This window comes from Panthera onca, chromosome X, assembly GCF_046562875.1.
Source record: "Panthera onca isolate mPanOnc1 chromosome X, mPanOnc1 haplotype 2, whole genome shotgun sequence".
In the NCBI taxonomy this organism is placed as follows: domain Eukaryota; kingdom Metazoa; phylum Chordata; class Mammalia; order Carnivora; family Felidae; genus Panthera; species Panthera onca.
In genome coordinates, this window is record NC_138357.1 from 13,259,852 (window position 1) to 13,279,953 (window position 20,102).

At 44.3% G+C, this 20,102-nt stretch overlaps 1 protein-coding gene across 3 annotated transcripts in view; it reads left to right on the plus strand.

The window, feature by feature from the left end:
• MCF2 (MCF.2 cell line derived transforming sequence) overlaps positions 1-20,102 on the plus strand; it is a 109,957-nt gene that overhangs the window by 49,535 nt on the left and 40,320 nt on the right. For 2 of the 3 annotated variants that reach the window (XM_081793635.1, XM_081793636.1), the window contains 9 exons: positions 2,465-2,584; positions 3,407-3,523; positions 5,115-5,264; positions 7,336-7,469; positions 8,276-8,390; positions 10,942-11,061; positions 12,765-12,956; positions 13,934-14,125; positions 16,313-16,484. In XM_081793635.1, coding sequence (XP_081649761.1) covers positions 2,465-2,584; positions 3,407-3,523; positions 5,115-5,264; positions 7,336-7,469; positions 8,276-8,390; positions 10,942-11,061; positions 12,765-12,956; positions 13,934-14,125; positions 16,313-16,484 — 1,312 coding nt within the window. Of the gene's footprint in view, positions 1-2,464; positions 2,585-3,406; positions 3,524-5,114; positions 5,265-7,335; positions 7,470-8,275; positions 8,391-10,941; positions 11,062-12,764; positions 12,957-13,933; positions 14,126-16,312; positions 16,485-17,753; positions 17,802-20,102 lie in introns of all 3 variants that reach the window. The other variant, XM_081793637.1, reaches the window with a different exon arrangement.

The window sequence follows — 20,102 nt, forward strand, 5'->3', positions numbered from 1 at the left end:
GCGAGATCGTGACCTGAGCTGAAGTCGGACGCTTAACCGACTGAGCCACCCAGGCGCCCCAAAATATCCCCATTTTCAAATGTGTATTTCCCAAGAGTCTAGGTCTTAAACCTGAGTGAAAGTTCCTCTTTTTGTTAATATCCACCTCCTAGCTCGTCTGTCTGCCTCCACTCTTGTCCAAATCTAGTCCTTTCCTAAAGCTGAAGTGATCCCTCTAAAATGCTGATCGTGTTGCTCCGCTGCCTAAAACCTCTTAGAGCCTCCCCTTGCCTCCACGAAAAAGCCAAGGTCTTTCCTGATCTGGCATCTACCTGTCTTTCTAGCACCATCTCCCGTTGCTACACTCTCGAGCATCATTTTCCTCTAGCTTTCCTGACCGGGACGTCTCGAAGAGATAGGGAAGCGTACAGTGATTAACAGCCCCGACTTACGGGGCACCCGGGTGGCTCAGTGGGTTAAGCGTCCGACTTCGGCTCAGGTCATGATCTCGCGGTTGGGGAGTTGGAGCCCCATATTGGGCTGTGCCTCTGTCAGTGAGGAGCCCACTTCAGATTCTCTGTCTCCCTCTCTCTTTGCCTCTCTCTCTCTCTCTCTCTCAAAAATAAACATTAAAAAAAAAAAAAGAGCACTGATGCAGGCATAGATTAAGACTTCACCAGCCAGGGCAAGTTAAACTCTCTGAGCCTCAGTTTCTTTCTTTCTTTTTTTTTTTAATGTTTATTTATTTTTGAGAAAGAGCGAGCAGGGGAGGGAAAAAGAGAGACGGAGACAGAGAATCTGAAGCAGGCTCTGTGCTGATAGCTATCAGCACAGAGCCCAATGTGGGGATTGAACTCACCAACCGTGAGATCATGACCTGAGCTGAAGTTGGACGCTCAACCAACTGAGCCACCCAGGCGCCCCCACTTGCTTTATTTGTAAAAGACGCTAGCTTAACTACCTCACACGATTATTATGAAGAGGAACTATGATAATGTTGGCAAAATACTTGGCATAGAGTAAGCATTTGATATATGGTAGTTCATTATTAACGTTGGGCCATACTGTTCTGTCTCTCACTAATTTTCCATAGTCCCCTCCTTATCTTTTTAAAAAATGTTTATTTATTTTAAGATAGAGCACAAGTGGGTAAGGGGCAGAGAGGGAAGGAGAGAATCCCAAGCAGGCTCTATGCTGTCACCGAACACCCTGATGCGGGGCTCGATCCCGTGAACTGTGAGATCATGACCTGAGCGAAAATCAAGAGTCAGATGCTCAACTGACTGAGCCACCCAGGCGCCCACCCTCCTTGTCTTTCTTTCAGCAACTATTTCTTGACCACCTACATGTCCGTATTCTGGAAACGGGGGAAACATTGGTGCACCAGAATGACATTCTGATCTAAGTAATTCCTTTTCTTAGGCTTCAAACAGACCGTTTTGACCATCTGTTGCAGATTATTCTTCTTCCTTTGTTTCACTTATCAACTTGTGCTATAGAGTTAACGATTACTAATGAACTGCACTATTAGACTGATTTTCTTGCAAACTGGGTAGGGACTACATCTTACTAATTTGGGGACACCGACTGCTAACAGTGCGCGACAGTCGTTCGCTTAGGTACATGGAATGGACATGTAGAAGAGACTCCGTGAATGTTGCTTGGATGAAAATAAAAATATGATTCCATAACACCGGTTTCTTCCATTGCTTAGTGCATGTATATAATGTTTAAGCTCCCTTTGACTTTTGGGGTTATCCTAGGAACCTGCGTTCTAATTCTGTTTCACAGGGAATAAATGCAATTCAAATACAAATGACTAACTTTAAAATGACGTTTCAGGGGCACCTGGGTGGCTCAGTCGGTTAAGCCTCCGACTTTGGCTCAGGTCACGATCTCACGGTTCATGGGTTCGAGCCCCGCATCGGGCTCTCTGCTGACACTTTGGAGCCTGGATCCTGCTTTGGATTCTGTGTCTCCTCTCTCTGTCCCCCTCCCCCTCAAAAGTAAACATTAAAAACATTTTTTTTTTTTAAATGAAGTTTTAGGGTATGGTTCGTGGGGTGCCTGGCTGGTTCAGTCGATTGGGCGTGTGACTCTTGATCTCGGGGTTGTGAATTCAAGACCCATGTTGGGTGTAGGGATGACTAAAATAGAAATAAACTTAAAAAGTAATAAATAAAATAAAAACCTAGATTTATTTTGTAAAAAAGTATAGTTGTTCTTAACTTGGGATCTACTTTTGTGTGAGAAAATTCCCTGCCATGAACATTGCAAGGGTCTGATCTGATGACCTTACATTAGTTCTGTTTCTGTTTCCAAGTTTTTAGATTGTATCAATATCCATTTTTAAAGTTTTGTCCTTCTAGTGGCTTTTATTGCTTTAAAAACGGTTTCCTTTAATTACGTATTTTCTGATACGTGCTCAGTCGAGTGCACGTTTTGACGATTTGTTCTTCCTTTCCTGCGTTTCTCCTTTCCGTAGGTCTCTTTTCCTGGGAACTTGCACTTGGTGTTGGTCCTACGTCCCAGCAGTTTTCTTCAAAGGACTTTCACAGACATTGGATTTCGATTTAGTCAGGAGGATTTCATGCTGAAGTTACCAGTAAGAGTATATTGTTTAAATGTTTTGTCTCTTTAATTCTTGTGAGGACTTTGTACCATGCTGTTGATGCTTTACCCGTGCTCACAAAGCATCTGAAAGAAAAGAAATAGAATTTGTCTTCCCAAACTACAAACTTGAAATCCCCCAAAGTCTTCTGTTTCTATTGTTAAAATAAAGGAAGAGTTTCGTCAATTTGTAACAAAGCGATCCCTGTTGAATGAGATCTATGTCACCTACGTTATTTATGTGTGTGTATATGCACGTGTGCGTGTGTGTATAAAATCAGGACGTTTTATTTTTAGGGAAAAAATGAGCGTGTGTTTTACGTATTTGAACTCCCATGAACTTAGCATCCTGAGCTAGTTCATAGTACCATGATCTTTTTTTTCAAATATATTTTTATACGTTTATTTAGGGTTAGGGATAGAGTCCTCGTAAATTATGGTACTTTTGCGAAGATCAGCCCCTCCTGATAAGTTATAACTTACTACAGAAAGCCCTTTTCCTCCGTCGTAGGCATAACATTCTTTCGGAAGGTTGGCCATTAATAATGCAAAATTTTAGATCAAGGAGAACCAGCGATTTGGGTTTCTATGGAGATTAACTTTGCTTTACAGAGAAATGTTTCGTATGTGAAAACTGTTATTACCAAAGAACGTAGTGCAGACGGACGTGGGCGGGGGAGGGTGTACAGGAGAGAACTGTTAGAACCATTTGCAAAAGGTAACTTTGTGCTAAGGAAATGCTGAAGTTCATTGTACAGTTGAATGGAGGGATGCCGCGAAGGGCAGTTAACAGTATCTCTCTTGCTTATTTATATAGGTGGTTATGCTGAGCTCAGTTAGTGATTTGCTGACATACATTGATGACAAGCAGTTAACCCCTGAGTTAGGCGGCACCTTGCAGTACTCCAACAGTGAATGGATCATCTTCAGAAATGTATGTTGCCTTTGCTCTTACCGTAGAGCCTGTAGTTCATATTACCCTTTAAAATCTAGTTCCGGCATTGTGCTCCTCTTTGGGAAAGACAGCTTGCTGCGGCTCCTGTTTTTCAAACACATATAATTCAACATCTTGATTTTCTTCCCTAGGAAATATCTAGAAATGATGAAGAGGCACTGAGGATGGCAGTTGAAGGAGAGGCCTAGGGAGTAAGGCGATCATGCTCTGTCCACTGCCTCCGGTGGCCGTGTAGTAACTTGGAGAAACAAAGCGTTTTGGGTTCAGACCTCAGCACTGCTGATTTTTAGCTGTGTAACCTTGTGCACGCTATATAGCCTCTCTGGCTCTCAGTTTTCCCAACTATACAATGGGAATAATACTACTTTACGTCATAGGGATTTTGGGAAGATTAAATGAGATAACAGATGTAAATTGCGTGGCACAGTGCCTAACAGATGACAAGCCCTCGAAACATGCTAAGTAATACGATTCATGTCATCCTAGCGATGCTTCTGAGGCAGTTAGGATTACAGTAGAGTTTCCTTCGGTTCTAGACATTGGCAAATAGGCAAAGACCCTGTGCCTCGCAGATGTGAGTTTATACTAGAAGAATCTTTGTCCCAGATCCCAGCGATAAGGGAACCCTTCTGAAGGAAATGATTTCTCATTCAATCAGGATCCTGTTTTCCTCATCTTTGTCACTCAACAGTTCTTTTTGTTCATACGAAAGCGTATCGTCAAAATTAGTAGCGTCTAGCCTTTCATAACCTCTAAAACTGCAAACGAAAGAGCAGATCACCTCGAGCTGCGTGGTAAGCAGAGGGTTTATAAGGTCTCTACGGGTTGCTCCCCCCCCCCCAACTTTTCTTTTCCCGAGCAGTTGATTTTGGAAACAATCAACAGCGCAACGCGACTTGACATTTGAGGGCGACCGAACCTTCGCGATCACAATTTCAAGTCTTGTGCCTGAATGAATTGTTATGGCCAGTTTGTTCCCCCATCACCCTCGTGCATTGCTTTGTTGGAATGCTAATGCTTGCTCATAAGTTATAATAAATGTCCGGTGGCTTTGATGTTCTCTTCCAAAGTAAAGTTAGTATCAAGTAATTTTACATTTGCAGGGTCTAATGGGATAGACCTAAACAAAGTCAGAAAGCAAATGACTCAGTCCACGGCATCTTTAAGAAATTGTTTTCAGGGGCGCCTGGCTGGCTCCGTCGGAGGAGCACGCGACTCTCGAGTCTTGGGGTCGTGAGTTCGAGCCCCACGCTGGGTGTAGAGATTACTAGAAAAAAAGAAAGAAACTTTAAAACAGAGACATTGTTCTCATTGGCGTTCAAGAGATGAGTACAGAAGTTTAGATCAAAGACATTCAAGAAGACTCTTTAACCTCACGTCAGTTTCGTAGAGGCTTAGCTACAAAGGTAGCGTTGATTGCCAAGGGCAATGCCAACTTTCCTTAGCAGAAGAGAGGTCATAGTATATGTGCTTGTTGTCATACCTAAATGAAAGTGAGTATAGTTACTGATCTAGGTATTGATGTGCTGGCAGTTTCCATGGAATTAAAAGGATCACTGGGTCTTTGCAGGCTATAGAAAATTTTGCTCTCACAGTGAAGGAAATGGCTCAGATGTTACAGTCCTTTGGAACTGAACTGGCGGAGACAGAACTGCCAGATGATATTCCTTCAATAGAAGAAATCCTTGCGCTTCGTGCCGAGAGGTATCACATGTTAAAGGTATGTCTGAAAGCGTCAACAAACAACCATGACCCATGGCCTTTCTTTTACGGCGCGCGTGCATTTCACACTGATTGGTGGGTGGGGGACCCACAAGGGGAAAATGGCCCGGATCTGTTGAACGTAAGTGGCCCCCTTGTAACTGGTGCATTCTCTTGAGAAGTTCTTTATTTGTTAATAGAAGAGTCCATGCTGCCCCAGAATAAGAAGTCTACAGTCCTCTTTGTTATCACGGATTCTTTATCTTTTCAAAAGGCCCGCTCATTTGGAAAGCTGGAGAATCAGAAGGCAGATGGGTGATCTAGTTTTACGCCCACCCCAGGTGCGACGTGAAGTGGAGAAGGAGAACCAGATGAGGAGTCAGGGGGCCTGCGACCAAGGCAAACATTGTTAAATTGATCACAAGCTTTCTTTTACACAGAGTACTAGGTTTTTTTTTTTCCTTTTTTTAAAGTAGGCTCCACACCCAGCACGGGGCTTGAGCTCACGACCCTGAGACCAGGCGTCACGCGCTCCACCGACTGAGCCAGCCAGGCATCCCCAGAGTACTAGCTTTTGTTGTTTTCTACCATAGACCTTAGATGGCAAGTTGACTTTCCCCTCCTACCCAGTTGTCTGGAGTGTTGGGTTGTGAAGGATTCTGAGTCACAGTTCAGACAATCACCAAGTACTTTGAGATGCACGTTCTCCCAAAAGTTGAAGAATGATCTCAAGAAGCACCAGGCTCTATCACTCATGTCCTTCTGGGGCAGGGGGGGGGGTGGGGGGGTGGGGGGGTGGGGAGGCGGCGCTCGGATACGAGCTCTGTGTAGAGACGACGCTCGTATTTTAGTTTGAATTGCTTTTTGAGGGGACATTTGTAGATGAAGAGGAGAGAGACTGAACTCGTGAATCATAATCTCAAAGTAAAACTGTTCCAGGAGAGAAAGCTCTGACCCTCATAAGCTGTGTGATCGGGCAGTTTGCCCCCTCCCTCTGAGTTGAGACAGGGAGAGACAGAGCACGAACAGGGGAGAGTCAGAGAGAGAGGGAGACACAGAATCGGAAACAGGCTCCAGGCTCTGAGCTGTCAGCACAGAGCCCGATGCGGGGCTCGAACCCACGGACCCTGAGATCATGACCTGAGCCAAAGTCGGACACCTAACCGGCTGAGTCACCCAGGCGCCCCAATATTAGCTCTTTTTTTAAAAAAAATTTTTAATGTTTTATTTTATATTTGAGAGAGAGACAGACAGAGACAGAACATGAACAGGGGAGGGGCAGAGAGACGGGGACAGAATCTGAAGTGGGCCCCAGGCTCTGAGCTGTCAGCACAGAGCCTGACGCGGGGCTCGAACTTACGGGCAGTGAGATCATGACCTGAGCCGAAGTCGGACGCTTCACTGACGGAGCCACCCAGGCGCCCCGGAAATATTAGCTCTCAGTGCTTATGTTCTTATTTATATTGGTGGTGGCTTAGAACCTGTTCCCGGACAAATACAGGGCACCCACATTTTTGCCTAACAGTTCAGAGGACCCTTGGATTTCCTGAAGGGAGTCATAGCTCACTCTTAGATGCCCGAAGAATTTACCCACCAAGGTTAAGACCTTCTGAATAGAAAGCAGCGTATGCTCTGTGAGGAATTAATGAACCCAAATGTGACGTAACATAATATGGCAGGCGGTGGTTGATAACCATCTCCCTATCCCTGAATGTGCATTAAATATTATGTTAACTGCATGCTTTCCAATGTGGTAGACTTCATGACGCTACGACTGCTTTATTAGAGCACGTTAAAAATATTAGTAGGGTAGAATGAGTTAGAACTTTCTACCAGTAAGAGAAGGAGACTACATCTGGACCACAAAGGACTGCTGCCTATAAAGATCTTATAAAAATAGCGATCGCAACACCCGTCTCAGTAGGCAGAGGCTTCTTGGAAATTCTCACGGGTTTCGGATTCAGTAGAGGCCGTTCTAGAACTGCCGTTTCTCTTCTATAGCGTGCTCTAGGTGTACACTTCCTTGTCGTGAAGTCATGCGGGATGGGTTGCTAGCAGGCTAATTCATCCCACCGTGTGCCTTTTTCCAGAATGATATTACAGCTGTAACCAAAGAAGGAAGAATCCTCCTCACAAGTCTGGAAGTGCCTAGCATTGAAGATGTCGTCAGTTCAAGACTTGAACGTCGGCCGCAAATCAATGGTGACTGGCAAACCGTTAATAAGTGAGTACTCTCCTTTTGGTTTGGAGTTACTGATCTTACACTTTCGAACGGGAATTCTAATTTTGCTTCAGTCTCTTAAGTGTGCAAGTATTTCTGGACTTTTGGGAATCTGAAAACAACTTCCCTCATCTCACAGACATCAGTTTGCTTGTAGGAGAGGTTCTGTGGACATTGATGGGCTCTTCGTGGACCAAGAGTCATGGTCTCTGACTTTGCTTACAATTCTTTTTTTTTAATGTTTAGTTTTGAGAGAGAGAGAGAGAGAGAGAGAGCGCGAGCGCACGTGTGCAGGCACACGTGAGTGGGGGAAGGGCAGAGAGAGACGGGGACATAGGATGCAAAGTGGGGTCTGTGGTGACAGCAGAGAGCCTGATGTGGGGCTTGAACTCACGAACCCTGAGATCACGACCTGAGCTGAAGTCAGACACTTAACTGAGCCACCCAGGTGCCCTGACTTTCCTTATAATTCTTTAAAAAAAAATTTTTTTTTATTATTTATTTTTGAGAGAGAGTGAGAGAGAGAGCGCGCAAGCGGGGGAGGGGCAGACACACACACACACACACACACACACACACACGCAGAATCCGAAGCAGGCTCCAAACTCTGAACTGTCAGCACAGAGCCAAGCATGGGGCTCGAACTCATGAACCGCGAGATCGTGACCTGAGCCGAAGTCGGACGCTCAACTGACTGAGCCACTCAGGGGCCCCTCCTTATAATTCTTAATGTCCGGACCAGATTGATGTACTTCCCTACAGAACAAATCGCTGGTGTGAAGGAATTCTAACGACTTTTCTTTGTTAAGATTGCTGACTCAAGTACATGATATGGAAATAGCTTTTGATGGATTTTGGGAAAAACACCAACTAAAAATGGAGCAGTATCTGCAACTATGGAAGTTTGAGCAGGATTTTCAAGAGGTCAGTTAAAACATTCCTTTATACGGGGTTTTTCATTATTGCCAGCGGCTCTTACTCCTTGATCATGAGAAGTACAGTCTCACAAGATGCCCACTGACACCCAGAGAGGGATGGAAAGGGAGCAAATGTGAGCGAACCCTGCCAAGATGTCTTTCTTGCTTACTAATCTCCTAGGATAAAGCACTGAACTTGTAAGGAGGACTCAGTTGCTGTCCACCCTGATGTTTATTTTTGAAACTTATTTTACATATAAAATGCTTTCAGGCTATGGACTAGGTTTCCAAGGAAATAATACCCACTTCCTTCTTGTTGTTGTTGTTGTTGTTGTTTTAATACCATATACTTACCCTGACCGTATTTAATACGACCTAACAAAAACATTTTTCTTTTTTTTTTAATGTTTATTTATTTTTGAGAGAGAGAGAGAGAGAGAGAGAAAATGAATGGGTGGGGGAGGGGCAGAGAGAAAGGGAGAGGGCTCTCAGAGCCCGACGTGGGGCTCGAACCCACGAACCGTGAGATCATGACCTGAGCCGAAGTCAGATGCTTAACCGACTCTTCCACCCAGGCACCCCAAAACATTTTTTTGCTGATCCAGTAATTTATTTCTATGAAAAGCCTGATGGGTGAAGTGAAATCGTGTTCAATTATGCATTATTTGAAAGGCTAAAAGTACATTCTAGTTGGATGCTTCTGGAAAATACATCACACTTGGTCAAGCATTATTTGAAAGGCTAAAAGTACATTCTAGTTGGATGCTTCTGGAAAATACATCACACTTGGTCAAGAGACATAGTCTCTTTCATAGTACTTTTCCAGGAGATCCGAAGAAAACTCACCTCTTTTCTCTCTCACATGTGGCTGGCTTGTTTTCTACCCATGACTTTCTTACTGACTTGGTATTTCATCTGTGTGAGCAGAATTGGGTTTGGGTGCCGCATTCTGGACACAGGGCTCGGGATTGCCAGACCTTTCCCTCCTGTGACTCAAACAGATTTTGGAATGCCATGCTCTCTGTGAAATCTTCCTTAAAGAAAGAATAGGCCAAGTTGCTCTTGGTCCTTCCAGATCTTTCCCTCCTCCCCAACCGAATCCATGTAAGAACAACACTCTTCCTGAATGTGCCCCATTGTCCCTCCACTCCGGTGTTAGTTTGCATCCATACTGCATTCTTGACCTGGAGTTACATTCTGTTTCTTCAAATCCTTGTTGCCTCTAATCGGTATTGTTCTTTTCCTCGGATCGTAACCTCACTGACGTGATCTGTATCTCATGGTGATTTGTCGATAGGTTCTGTGTATTTAGGAACTTCACTTAAAAAAGGTCTTATTCGTAAATTCAGATGTACAGAAAATTTGAATATTCTCAAACTTGAGATATTTTTGAATCTACAGGATAGGAATATTCTCTTGCATAATCACAGGACAGTTATCGAATTTAGGACATTTAACAATAACGCATTCCTTTTATATCACCTACCATTGGTATTCCAGTTTTATCAATTGGCTCAATAATGCCATTTATATCATTTCCCCCCCTCCAGTACAGGAGTCAGTCTTAGAGGGTTGGGTGTTGGATAAGTTGTCCTGTCTAGTCACCTTTAATCTAGAACAAACATTTCCATAGCCTTTCTTTGTCTCTTATGACACTGACATTTCGGAAGAACACAGTGCTTTTTAATATAAAATGTTCCTCATTTTCCATTTGTCTGACATTCTCTCTCTTTTTTTTTAAAGTTCATTTATTTATTGAGAGAGGGGGCTGTGTGTAGGAGCAGAGAGAGAGCTAGAGAATCCCAGGCAGGCTTTTCACTCACAGCACAGAAGCCCGACATGGGGCTCGATCCCACGAACTGTGAGATCGTGACCTGAGCTGAAGTCGGATGCTTAACCCACTGAACCACCCAGGCACCCCTGTCTGACATTTTCTTATGATTAGATTAACCATTGTATGACCAGCAGGAATACTCTATGAGCGATGTGTTCTGCCGAGGGTATTGTTCTTGGCCCTTCCCGATCTTTCTCTCCTCCCCAACTGAGGGAGTTAATGAAGTCCACCTGCCCCTCATCGTTGATGTGCATTTCGATTACCCAGTCAGGCTTCCGTGGAGTTTCTCCACTAATGACTTTCCCCCACTTGTAACTAGTAGGAAATGTGTGGGGAGAAAATTTAAGGTCATGCAAATATCTTCCTGCTCATCAGAGGTTTCTTTTTCTGGGATATGTTAGGAAAGACCAAGATCTGGGTTCCAAGTATGCTGCTAATTACTACTGGGGGAACCTTCTTTCCTGGGACCACTCACCATAGCGCTAGGGAGTATATATGCAAGTACATAGAGATATTTACAGATCATGAGTATCCACTGATATCTAGTAGGTTGGGTGTTAATAGATTATATCGATTCCTGGGAATAAAATGACAGAAGTGTTTGCCACATGTGCGATTTTTCCATATCGCTGTTCTTATTTACTAGCACTGCCTATGAAAATGATCAAAGGAAAAATGCTTAATAATTTGTATGCTTAAAGCCTTGGTTTTTTCCTATTTGCAGCTCGTGAGTGAAGTCGAACTTCTGTTAAACCAACAAGCAGAGCTGGCAGACGTCACCGGGAACCTAGGTCAAGTAAAACAAAAAATTAAAAAGTTGGAAAACTTAGATGAAAATTCTCAGGTAAGAGGACATCTCAGACGGTCGCTATTGTAATAGTTCATTGTGAGGGTTCAGGAGCATGAGCCCTCCCGGTTCACTTTTCCTGGTAACAGTCTGCGTAATGGGTTTAATAACACTGGTCTGTATTCTTTCCCAATCAACGTGGGCCAGAGGTGACCCTGCCGATGCGTCATGTAGTTGCAACGGGCAGTCTCTGAGGTCACCGTGTGAGCGGTTTCAGGCCCACCGATAGGAACAGAAGCATAAAGCATTCTGAAGAAGCCAGCAAAATGTCTCTCAGGAATGCTACTTGGAAACAATAGAAATGTACAAGAGCATAATTTCTTAAATACCCATCATGTGGTATCTGCAGTTGAACCAAATATGGATTCAGACAGATAAATCTGCTTCGTCTTACTAGCTGCATGACCCTGGGCAAAGTGATTAAGTGTTCTAAGCCTCAACGTCTTCATCTATAAATTGGGGCTAAAGTGGCCTACTTTGCGGAATGATTAGGGGAGGACTGTTTTCGATGTTGTAGATAAAACACTTAGCACAATACCCGGGAAATGTGGTTGTAGAATAAGTACTCAAAACGATGATCACTTTGCTGGTCTTAAAGCTTGGACTCATGGCTTTAACAGTTAACAAACTAGCTTTGCTCTTCTGTCTTGTATGAGAGAGCAAGGCCACTGGTTTTTGTTTTTTGTGTTTTTTTAGTTTTTTTTAAATGTTTATTTATTTTTGAGAGAGAGAGAGAGAGAGAGAGAACACAAGTCGGGGAGGGGGAGAGAGAGAGGAAGACACAGAATCCGAAGCAGGCTCCAGGCTCTGAGCTGCCAGCGCAGAGCCCCACGCGGGGCTCGAACCCATGAACTGCGAGAGCATGACCTGAGCCCAAACCGAGAGCCGGACAGTTAACCAACTGAGCCGCCTGGGCGCCCCCGCCCCCATCTTAACCATTTTTAAGTACACGGTTCGGTAGTGTTAAGTGTAGTCACATTGTGGTGCAACAGATTGCCAGAACTTTTTTTATCTTGCAAAACTGAAGCCGTACCCATTAAAAAAATAACTCCCTGTTATAATCCTGTGTTTCCCCCCGGCTAGGTAGGCCAGTCACTTCATCGTTCCGGGCTTCAGTTCTCCTTATTTTACCTTGCCAAATATTTCCTGACCTCCTGCTCTTTCAGTTGCTAGGTCGGGAGCAAGTGGGGGACCAGGGTGCGGGGGGGCGGGATGCCAGTAGTTGGTAGAGTGGAGGCAAGGCCGCCAAGATCCCTTTGGACTTGAGAGCCCTGTGGTGTTCACTTCAGGATGTCAAGGAGGCGGGGAGGTGCTGACTCTAACGAGATTTCCAGAGCTGAGACGGCATGAAATCCGTTCGCTTTCGTTTGGCTGGTGTGTCCCTCATCTGATATGTGCAGTTCTGTTCTAAATCTGTACATACCGGGAGAAGCAAATCTCGTCCACACTCTGAGCAGGCTGGTTCATTTTCTGTTTCTGTGACCAGAAACACGTGGGCTTCTGATGACGTCACTGCCGTAGCTAATTACTTGTAACCCTGAGCTTTCTGACAGCCTGCAGAAGTATGACATGCAATCATATTTTTGGCACTCCGTCCGCCCTGCTTAAGCCAATTTGCTTCTCAGTTGCTTTCTTTTTGCCCCCTCCTCTATTTGAACAGCGATCATACGGTGTTTATTTTACTTCTTTCTTAAAATTAGGATCTGTTAGCAAAGGCCCGCTTTGTGATATTACACGGACACAGACTTGCTTCAAATCACCATTATGCACTTGATTTGATCTGCCAGAGGTGCAATGAACTCCGTTACCTTTCTGATATTTTGGTTAATGAGATTAAAGCCAAACGGATACAGCTCAGCAGGATCTTCAAAATGCATAAACTCCTGCAGCAGGTAGTGTCGTGAGACCTGATACATTTCTTAATAAGAAGACCGTTTGTTTTTGCTTTTGCGTTCTAGGGTGAGGGTCTGGTATAGCCTCGGAGTTGAATGTGCAAGAGGTGGAAGGATTGAATTTGATGATGTTTGCTTAATCCATGTACCTTTGCAGTATTCCTGGCAGGTCTAGTATCGTAAGCATTGCGGGTTCTGGTGTGAACATTGAGATCACGGTCGCGATGGCTTCCTTTCTATTTTGGGTACATCTCTGCATCCTCTCCTCTGGTGATAATTTGCAGTCGGAACACTTTTCACAGCCCTAGAGGCAGTTTGCTAACGCCAGAAACTCCTTCCACATTTCATAGTTACCGCAATAAGAAATTAAACAGGGACTGGAAAATACTCCTCCCTGGCTTGTGGGTCTGACCCCTTTCAGAAAGAGGCAGCGAAAGGAAGATCTGGCCTCGGAAGCGGAATGTAAACGAGGGATATCATTTACAGACATCGCATCTGAGCGTGAACAGTTTAACCTGTCCCCCCTCCTTCTTTGGCAAGGAAACTTTCATCCTTGTCCTTGGCAGGTCACTACACATTTATAGGACACTATGTATTTTGCGAGGTGTTTCATATTTCACTTACTGATTTGGGGAAAATAGCACGCAGCTGACGTGTTAGCGCTGAGAGAATGGTCAGACTCTCGCTGCAGAATGAATTCCTTGTTGTGAAAGAAAATACCGTGCTTCTCAGCCTTGGCTATGCGTGTGCATCAGAAATACCTGTGGAGCTCTGCAGAGCTATGAACGCCTGGCTTAGGGCCCAGAGCTACTGAATCAGAATTTCTGGGGGCTGCACCCAGGTATCTTTACTTTTTAACAGCTCTGGAAGCAGCTCTGATTCACAGAGGCTGCTAAACACTCCTAAAAGGCGAACATATTTCTGTTTATTCATTCATGGTTTTGTGTGTGTGCGTGCGTGTGTGATTTGCTCGCCAGGCTCGTCAGTGCTGTGATGAAGGAGAATGCCTTCTAGCTAACCAGGAAGTAGAGAAGTTTCAGTCTAAAGAAGATGCTCAGAAAGCCCTCCAAGACATTGAAAATTTTCTTGAAATGGCTCTGCCCTTTATCAATTACGATCCTGATACCCTACAGTATGAATTTGATGTAATTTTATCACCCGAGCTTAAGGTAGGAGGCTGTCGTGATTTTTTTTTTTCGCCAAATAAACGCATTTTTTAAAAACTATGATTCCAGTCAAGTTCACAGCTAACTTTATTCAAATTGTAGTTACACGGCTCTCTGAAGGAGGAGGGGTGATATTAGTCCCACGGGTAAGCATCAAAGAATCCAAAGGCTGGGGGAGCCTGGCTGGCTCGGTCAGAAGAGCGTGTGACTCTTGATCTTGGGGTCACGAGTTTGAGCCCCATGTTGGGCGCAGAGATTACTTTAAATAAATAAACAGGGGCGCCTGGGTGGCGCAGTCGGTTAAGCGTCCGACTTCAGCCAGGTCACGATCTCACGGTCCGTGAGTTCGAGCCCCGCGTCAGGCTCTGGGCTGATGGCTCAGAGCCTGGAGCCTGTTTCCGATTCTGCGTCTCCCTCTCTCTCTGTCCCTCCCCCGTTCATGCTCTGTCTCTCTCTGTCCCAAAAAATAAAATAAACGTTGAAAAAAATAAAAAAAAAAATAAATAAATAAATAAACAAACAAACTTAAAAAAAAAAAAAGGAAAGAATCCAAAGGCTTATGCTTGGCTGTGTAATGAGGAGTGAGGAGCTCTCACGTGCCATTGTTTTGTGCATCCTTGGAGACGGGGCCAATGCTGTCCTAGGAGAACACTGGGTCCGTGTCGAGAGCATTCTACGGCAAATGTCTTGTCTTTCTGTTGCCGGGACCAGTACCGGTGCTCTGTGGACACAGATCTGGCTCTCCTACTCAGCTTCTTGGGGAGGGGGTGCCAACAGATGTTGGTATTAATGAGGCAGAGACCTGTGGATTAGCTCGGTGCCCCCCTGTTGGAGATGTCGTGAAGCCCTCTCACCACACTGTAGCTCAGAGCTTTTGTGATGCTATTTGTGGCCAAACTGTATAGTCGACCCCCCCTTTTTTTTTAATCTTTTTTTAATTAAAAGAAAATTTTTTTAACTTCTTAAAGCTTAACTGTTTACTTTTGAGAGACAGCCAGTGAGCACGAGCAGGAGAGGGGCAGAGAAAAAGGGAGAGAAATCCCAAGCAGGCTCCGTGCCGTCAGCGCAGAGCCCAGCGTAGGACTCGATCTCACGAGCTGTGAGATCACGACCTGAGCTGAGATCAAGAGTCGGACGCTTAACTGACTGAGCCACCACCCAGGCGCCCCTGCGTAGTTGACTCTTAATTGGAACTTTATCTAAAACCGTGCTTAGCTGCACATCTTAGGGGGTGCCCCAGAAAATCAGAAATGTGCCTATAGCAATAACCAAGTGATTTCTCTGGAAGCCACCAAGCGAAACTAACTGCCTCATATCATCGAGGAGAGTCAAGGAGGAGCTTTTTACAACACAGAGAGCTATAGAATGTCCCGCGGGCTACAACATAACAAACTTCTAAGACAGTGCTTACCTTGGTGGCTTTCTTGTGCTTAAACATGCCTTCTTTTCCAGCCGTTGCTTTGTTCCAGCCATGAAGGGTAAAGCACTTTATACAGTGACCGATTTCATGACTGCTTGAGAAATTTCTTTGTTTTATTATACTTTTTTTTAAATAATTTTTTTAAAGTTTGTTTACTTATGGGGCGCCTGGGTGGCTCAGTCGGTTAAGCGTCCGACTTCGGCTCAGGTCACGATCTCGCGGTCCGCGGGTTCGAGCCCCGCGTCGGGCTCTGGGCGGATGGCTCAGAGCCTGGAGCCTGCTTCCGATTCTGTGTTTCCCTCTCTCTGTGCCCCTCCCCCGTTCATGCTGTGTCTCTCTCTGTCTGAAAAATAAATAAACGTTAAAAAAAAAAAATTAAGGTTTGTTTACTTATTTTGAGAGAGAGAGCGGGAGAGGGGCAGAGAGAGAAACAGAGAGAGAGAATCCCGAGCAGGCAGAGCCTAACATGGAGCTCGAACTCACGAACCATGAGATCATGACCTGAGCTGAGATCAAGAGTCGGGTGTTCAACCGACTGAGCCACCCAGGAGCCCCAGTAAATTTCTTTTTCAAGTTGTTTTGGTTGAGAGCTTCGGGGTTTATAACCGTGTGAAGACATTGCATTCATCTGTTTTCTGTTACTTTCCTCATTTTTTCTAGTTACATTTTAAACTCTAAATTAATTTTTTGACTGAGTCTGAGAAATGTAATAAGATTTGTAATGAGCCCAGTCCGGAAAATACTTCATAGAATTCTTACGCGACCTGTAGGTGCAAATGCAGACAGTGCAACTCAAGCTTGAAAACATTCGGAGTATATTTGAGAACCAACAAGCTGGGTTCAGGAACCTGACGGACAAGCGTGTGAAGCCAATCCAGTTTGTGGTACCTGCTTCTGACAGTTTGATCAGATCCGGAGTACCCTTTTTGTCACCGAAACATGGTAAAGTATCTTGCATTCACGTTTTAAATCTCTTCCTTTCCTGCTGTCGTTTGTTACTCCTGATGTAAACACTGAGTTCGTTCTTCAATCCTGATGGATGGAGATTTTATGTCAGCATCTTTGGTCACGTTTAAACTCTGATGCACAGGGCAGGAGTCACGGCTGAGAGGATCATACGACAGTAAAGCATAGGAACACAGCGTAGTAGGGACTGATGAAAATGTGGACTGAATAGTCCAACCTTGCAATGAGCATGAACATTTTACCAGCATCAAACTCACCCCTTTCTTGAGCAGCTGGAGGAAAGGATATGGATCTGGTCTACACACGCAAGCGTGTGCACGCGCTCACACATATTTACTACTTAAATGGATAAACTATTACTTGGTTCTTATTCGCTTCTAGTAAGTGAATGGCTCAGATAACAGAATGGATTGCCTTTTGTAAGTGCAGATAAATAGAATGATTCTGCTAGAAACGAACTGTTAGAGTCCATTCTCTTGTTGTAATATTTGTAGACGAGTTTTAACCATGTAATATCCGTTTCCTTTCTGCATTCTGTAGGATAAAATAATTTTCGTGACGGTGGTGTTGAACTAATCTGGAAGTGAGATGATTCGATTGCCCAAAGCTGCCCTTGCGCGACCTCTGGGGAGAATAATTTGGCCTTTGGGGCCCTAAGTTAGTTGAATGGGTGAACATGGGACTAAATTCGGTCTGTCTAATCTGAGAGGATCACAGATTTCATTAATATATGTACGAAATGCTTTGAAATGCAGAGAAAGCTTGAAGGAGTATAAAAACCCAGGGCAGTCCCAGCATGGATCATCTGAGAAAGAGGTGATGTAGGCATGTAACTAAGCTAAGACGATGAAAGCTGTGTAGCTAATGGTTATTAAATATAAAAATATACTCACAAATGAATAATGTCGACTAAGAAGATACTGGGCAAAAAAACAGAACAAAACAAAAAACCCCCCCCAAAAAACCAATAAGGGCATAAGCATCTACCGCTAGGAGAATAAAAATAGAACACGTTGATATTCCTTAGCAGAAGACAGACCTCAGTTAGACTTCTGGCTCTGTGACCTCGGGCCGTTCACTGAACGTTCTTCAGCCTCAGTTTCCTTGTACGTGAAACGGGAACAATAACGCCTGCTGCCTTCAAAGGGTTGCAACGAGACAATCTGTTCCATTCTGTTTTATCTATTTTTTCTTTCTGATTCTCTCATTTGATGCCATTACACTTTTTTTTTTTTTGCCCTGCATTGGGAGTTGGATACTCTTTCTTTCAAGCGTGTAAACTTTTTTCAAAAGGTACCCATCTTTATTACTTCGGTCCATTTTCTGAGTTTGTGCACACGTGAAAAACCAGTTTGACGTCTAAAGCCAGCAGCAATTTATTCTTGAATGTTGCCTGCAATTAACTCTCTCCCGTTTTTCATAACACGCATCCATTATTCTCTTAGCGTTCAACTTACCTGGGAAAACGACTGTATGAAAAGTAGACGATGCCTCCAAACTCCCATTTCATCGAATGACCGCTCGTAAAAAGAAACCAGGGAAACCAATCGGCGATGTTAAACCAAGGTTTCTTTCATTCTAGCGACTCGGGTGTCATCCGCAGTACAGCTATCTGTTGGGAGCAGCTTAGATCGGCTTCAGCTTAAGACCGCCTCATGTATTTATGAGGAAGAAGGCAGCTTACCGAATAAATGATATGGATGGATAAGTGATTTTACCCACTATTTATCATGGTTTCGACATGAAATCAAAGCATTATTTACGTTGCAGGCATTGCTACGCCAAACATACAAGATTTGGTCCAATCAAATTGTGTTCGTTTTTCATACAGTGCGTCAAACTGGTTTTTTGGGGGGGGTTGATTTTGTTTATTTTTATTAACTTGCGTCAGACAGGATCCCATACCTAGCGCGGTGCTGGCACCTAGGAGGATGTGATGAGTGTTGAATTAACGATTTACTACAAGGGGTACAAGTTAGCGAAGAACACTGTGAGGGGGGACCTGTGGTTTGAGCTGCAAAACCTGTAGCTCTAGTCTACGCCTTTCTCATATGCTTCGGACGTGGCATTTACAATTCGCCTCCTTGAATTTCCTGTAGGCAAGTCAGATTCCACATGCAAACCTTCTTTCCAACCCCACTGTTAGCCCTCACTGCCGCGTCCTTAATCCCAGCTAACATCTGTTGCCTTGACAACCGCAGCTGTCTCCCTGCCTCCCCAGATGCCCCTACCTGTCTTGCCTGTTGGATTTTACAATACTCTTCTCTCTCTGGGATGCTAGTCCCTTCCCTCTCCCTTTCCCCTTTGCTAGCTCTTCTTCTAGCAGATTTCCTGTCTCTAGTCCATTCTCTTCAGGTAAGCTTTTCTTTCCTGCCTCTCTTACCCCCCCACCCCCCTGCCCCGCGCCCAGTTCGCTTAGGTGTTCATGCTGTGGGCTAACAACCCCCCACTTTGGGTCTTCACAGCTTTTGTGTAATTGCCTCTTTTCTGTCTCTCTTGTCAGCCTGTAAACTCTGTAAGGACAGGGACCGTGCTCAGTTCACCTTTGCATCCCCAGCACCAAACACAGAACCTAGCACGTACCCTAGGTGCTCCATAATTTTAGGGATACAGTAAAACCTCGGATCGCGAGTGACTTAGTCCGCGAGTGTTCTGCCGGACGAGCAAACATTTCCCGTAAATTTTACCTTCATGCACGAGCGATGTCCTCCGTTACGAGGAGTACGTGACGCCGACCTCGGCGTGACAGCTGAGCCAGTGGTTCTTGACATTCGCTCTGAGAGATGAATGCTTTGGGTGACAAGCATGTTTCTGGAACGAATCATGCTCGCGAGCCAAGGTATTACCGTACGTTTACGTTGTTGCGAGAATGAACTTGTCTACCTTGCTTTTCAGAAAAAAAGATGCATTCCTCATGAGTTTTGTGTATATTCCTTTTTCATCTCTTAGTGCAGTTGCAAGGAATCAATTAGTAAAGCTAATTAGAGAGGCTCCCTAAGTTACCTTTATAAATAAGTTCGGATCTCTGTGGATCAGGTGTCTTTTAAATGGTAGACATCAGTGTTCATGAAGAAATTGATTTTATGTGGTAAGTGCCACTATGTCTAACTTATATATTGATATAGCTGATGCTATAAATGTAAAACTTGTATATAAAAAATACATATTTAAAAAAATTTTTTTTATTTGAGTATAGTTGACACACAATGTTACTTTAGTTTCAGGCATACAGCACAGTCATCCTACGTCTGTATATATTTTAAGTAGGCTCCCTGCTCAACATGGGGCTTGAACACACAACCATGAGATCACAAGTCACATGCTCTACTAGCTGAGCCAGCCAGGCGCCCCTAAAATATATTTTTAAATAATGAAAGCGAAGTATAAAATTTGGAGAACAAAACAGCGTGGCCTTTCCCCGAGGTTGCCTTGCAGTGGTTTCTGCCGAGGAGGAAAGGACAAAAAGTATATTCCATAGAGAGAAGAGATCCATGAAGCCTGTGTGGGTGGCAGCCTTTTTAGCTGCAAATAACAACCTAGTCTTGCACTTGAACCATGCCCTGGGCTTTGTAGGGACGTTTGGACTCCTTGCTT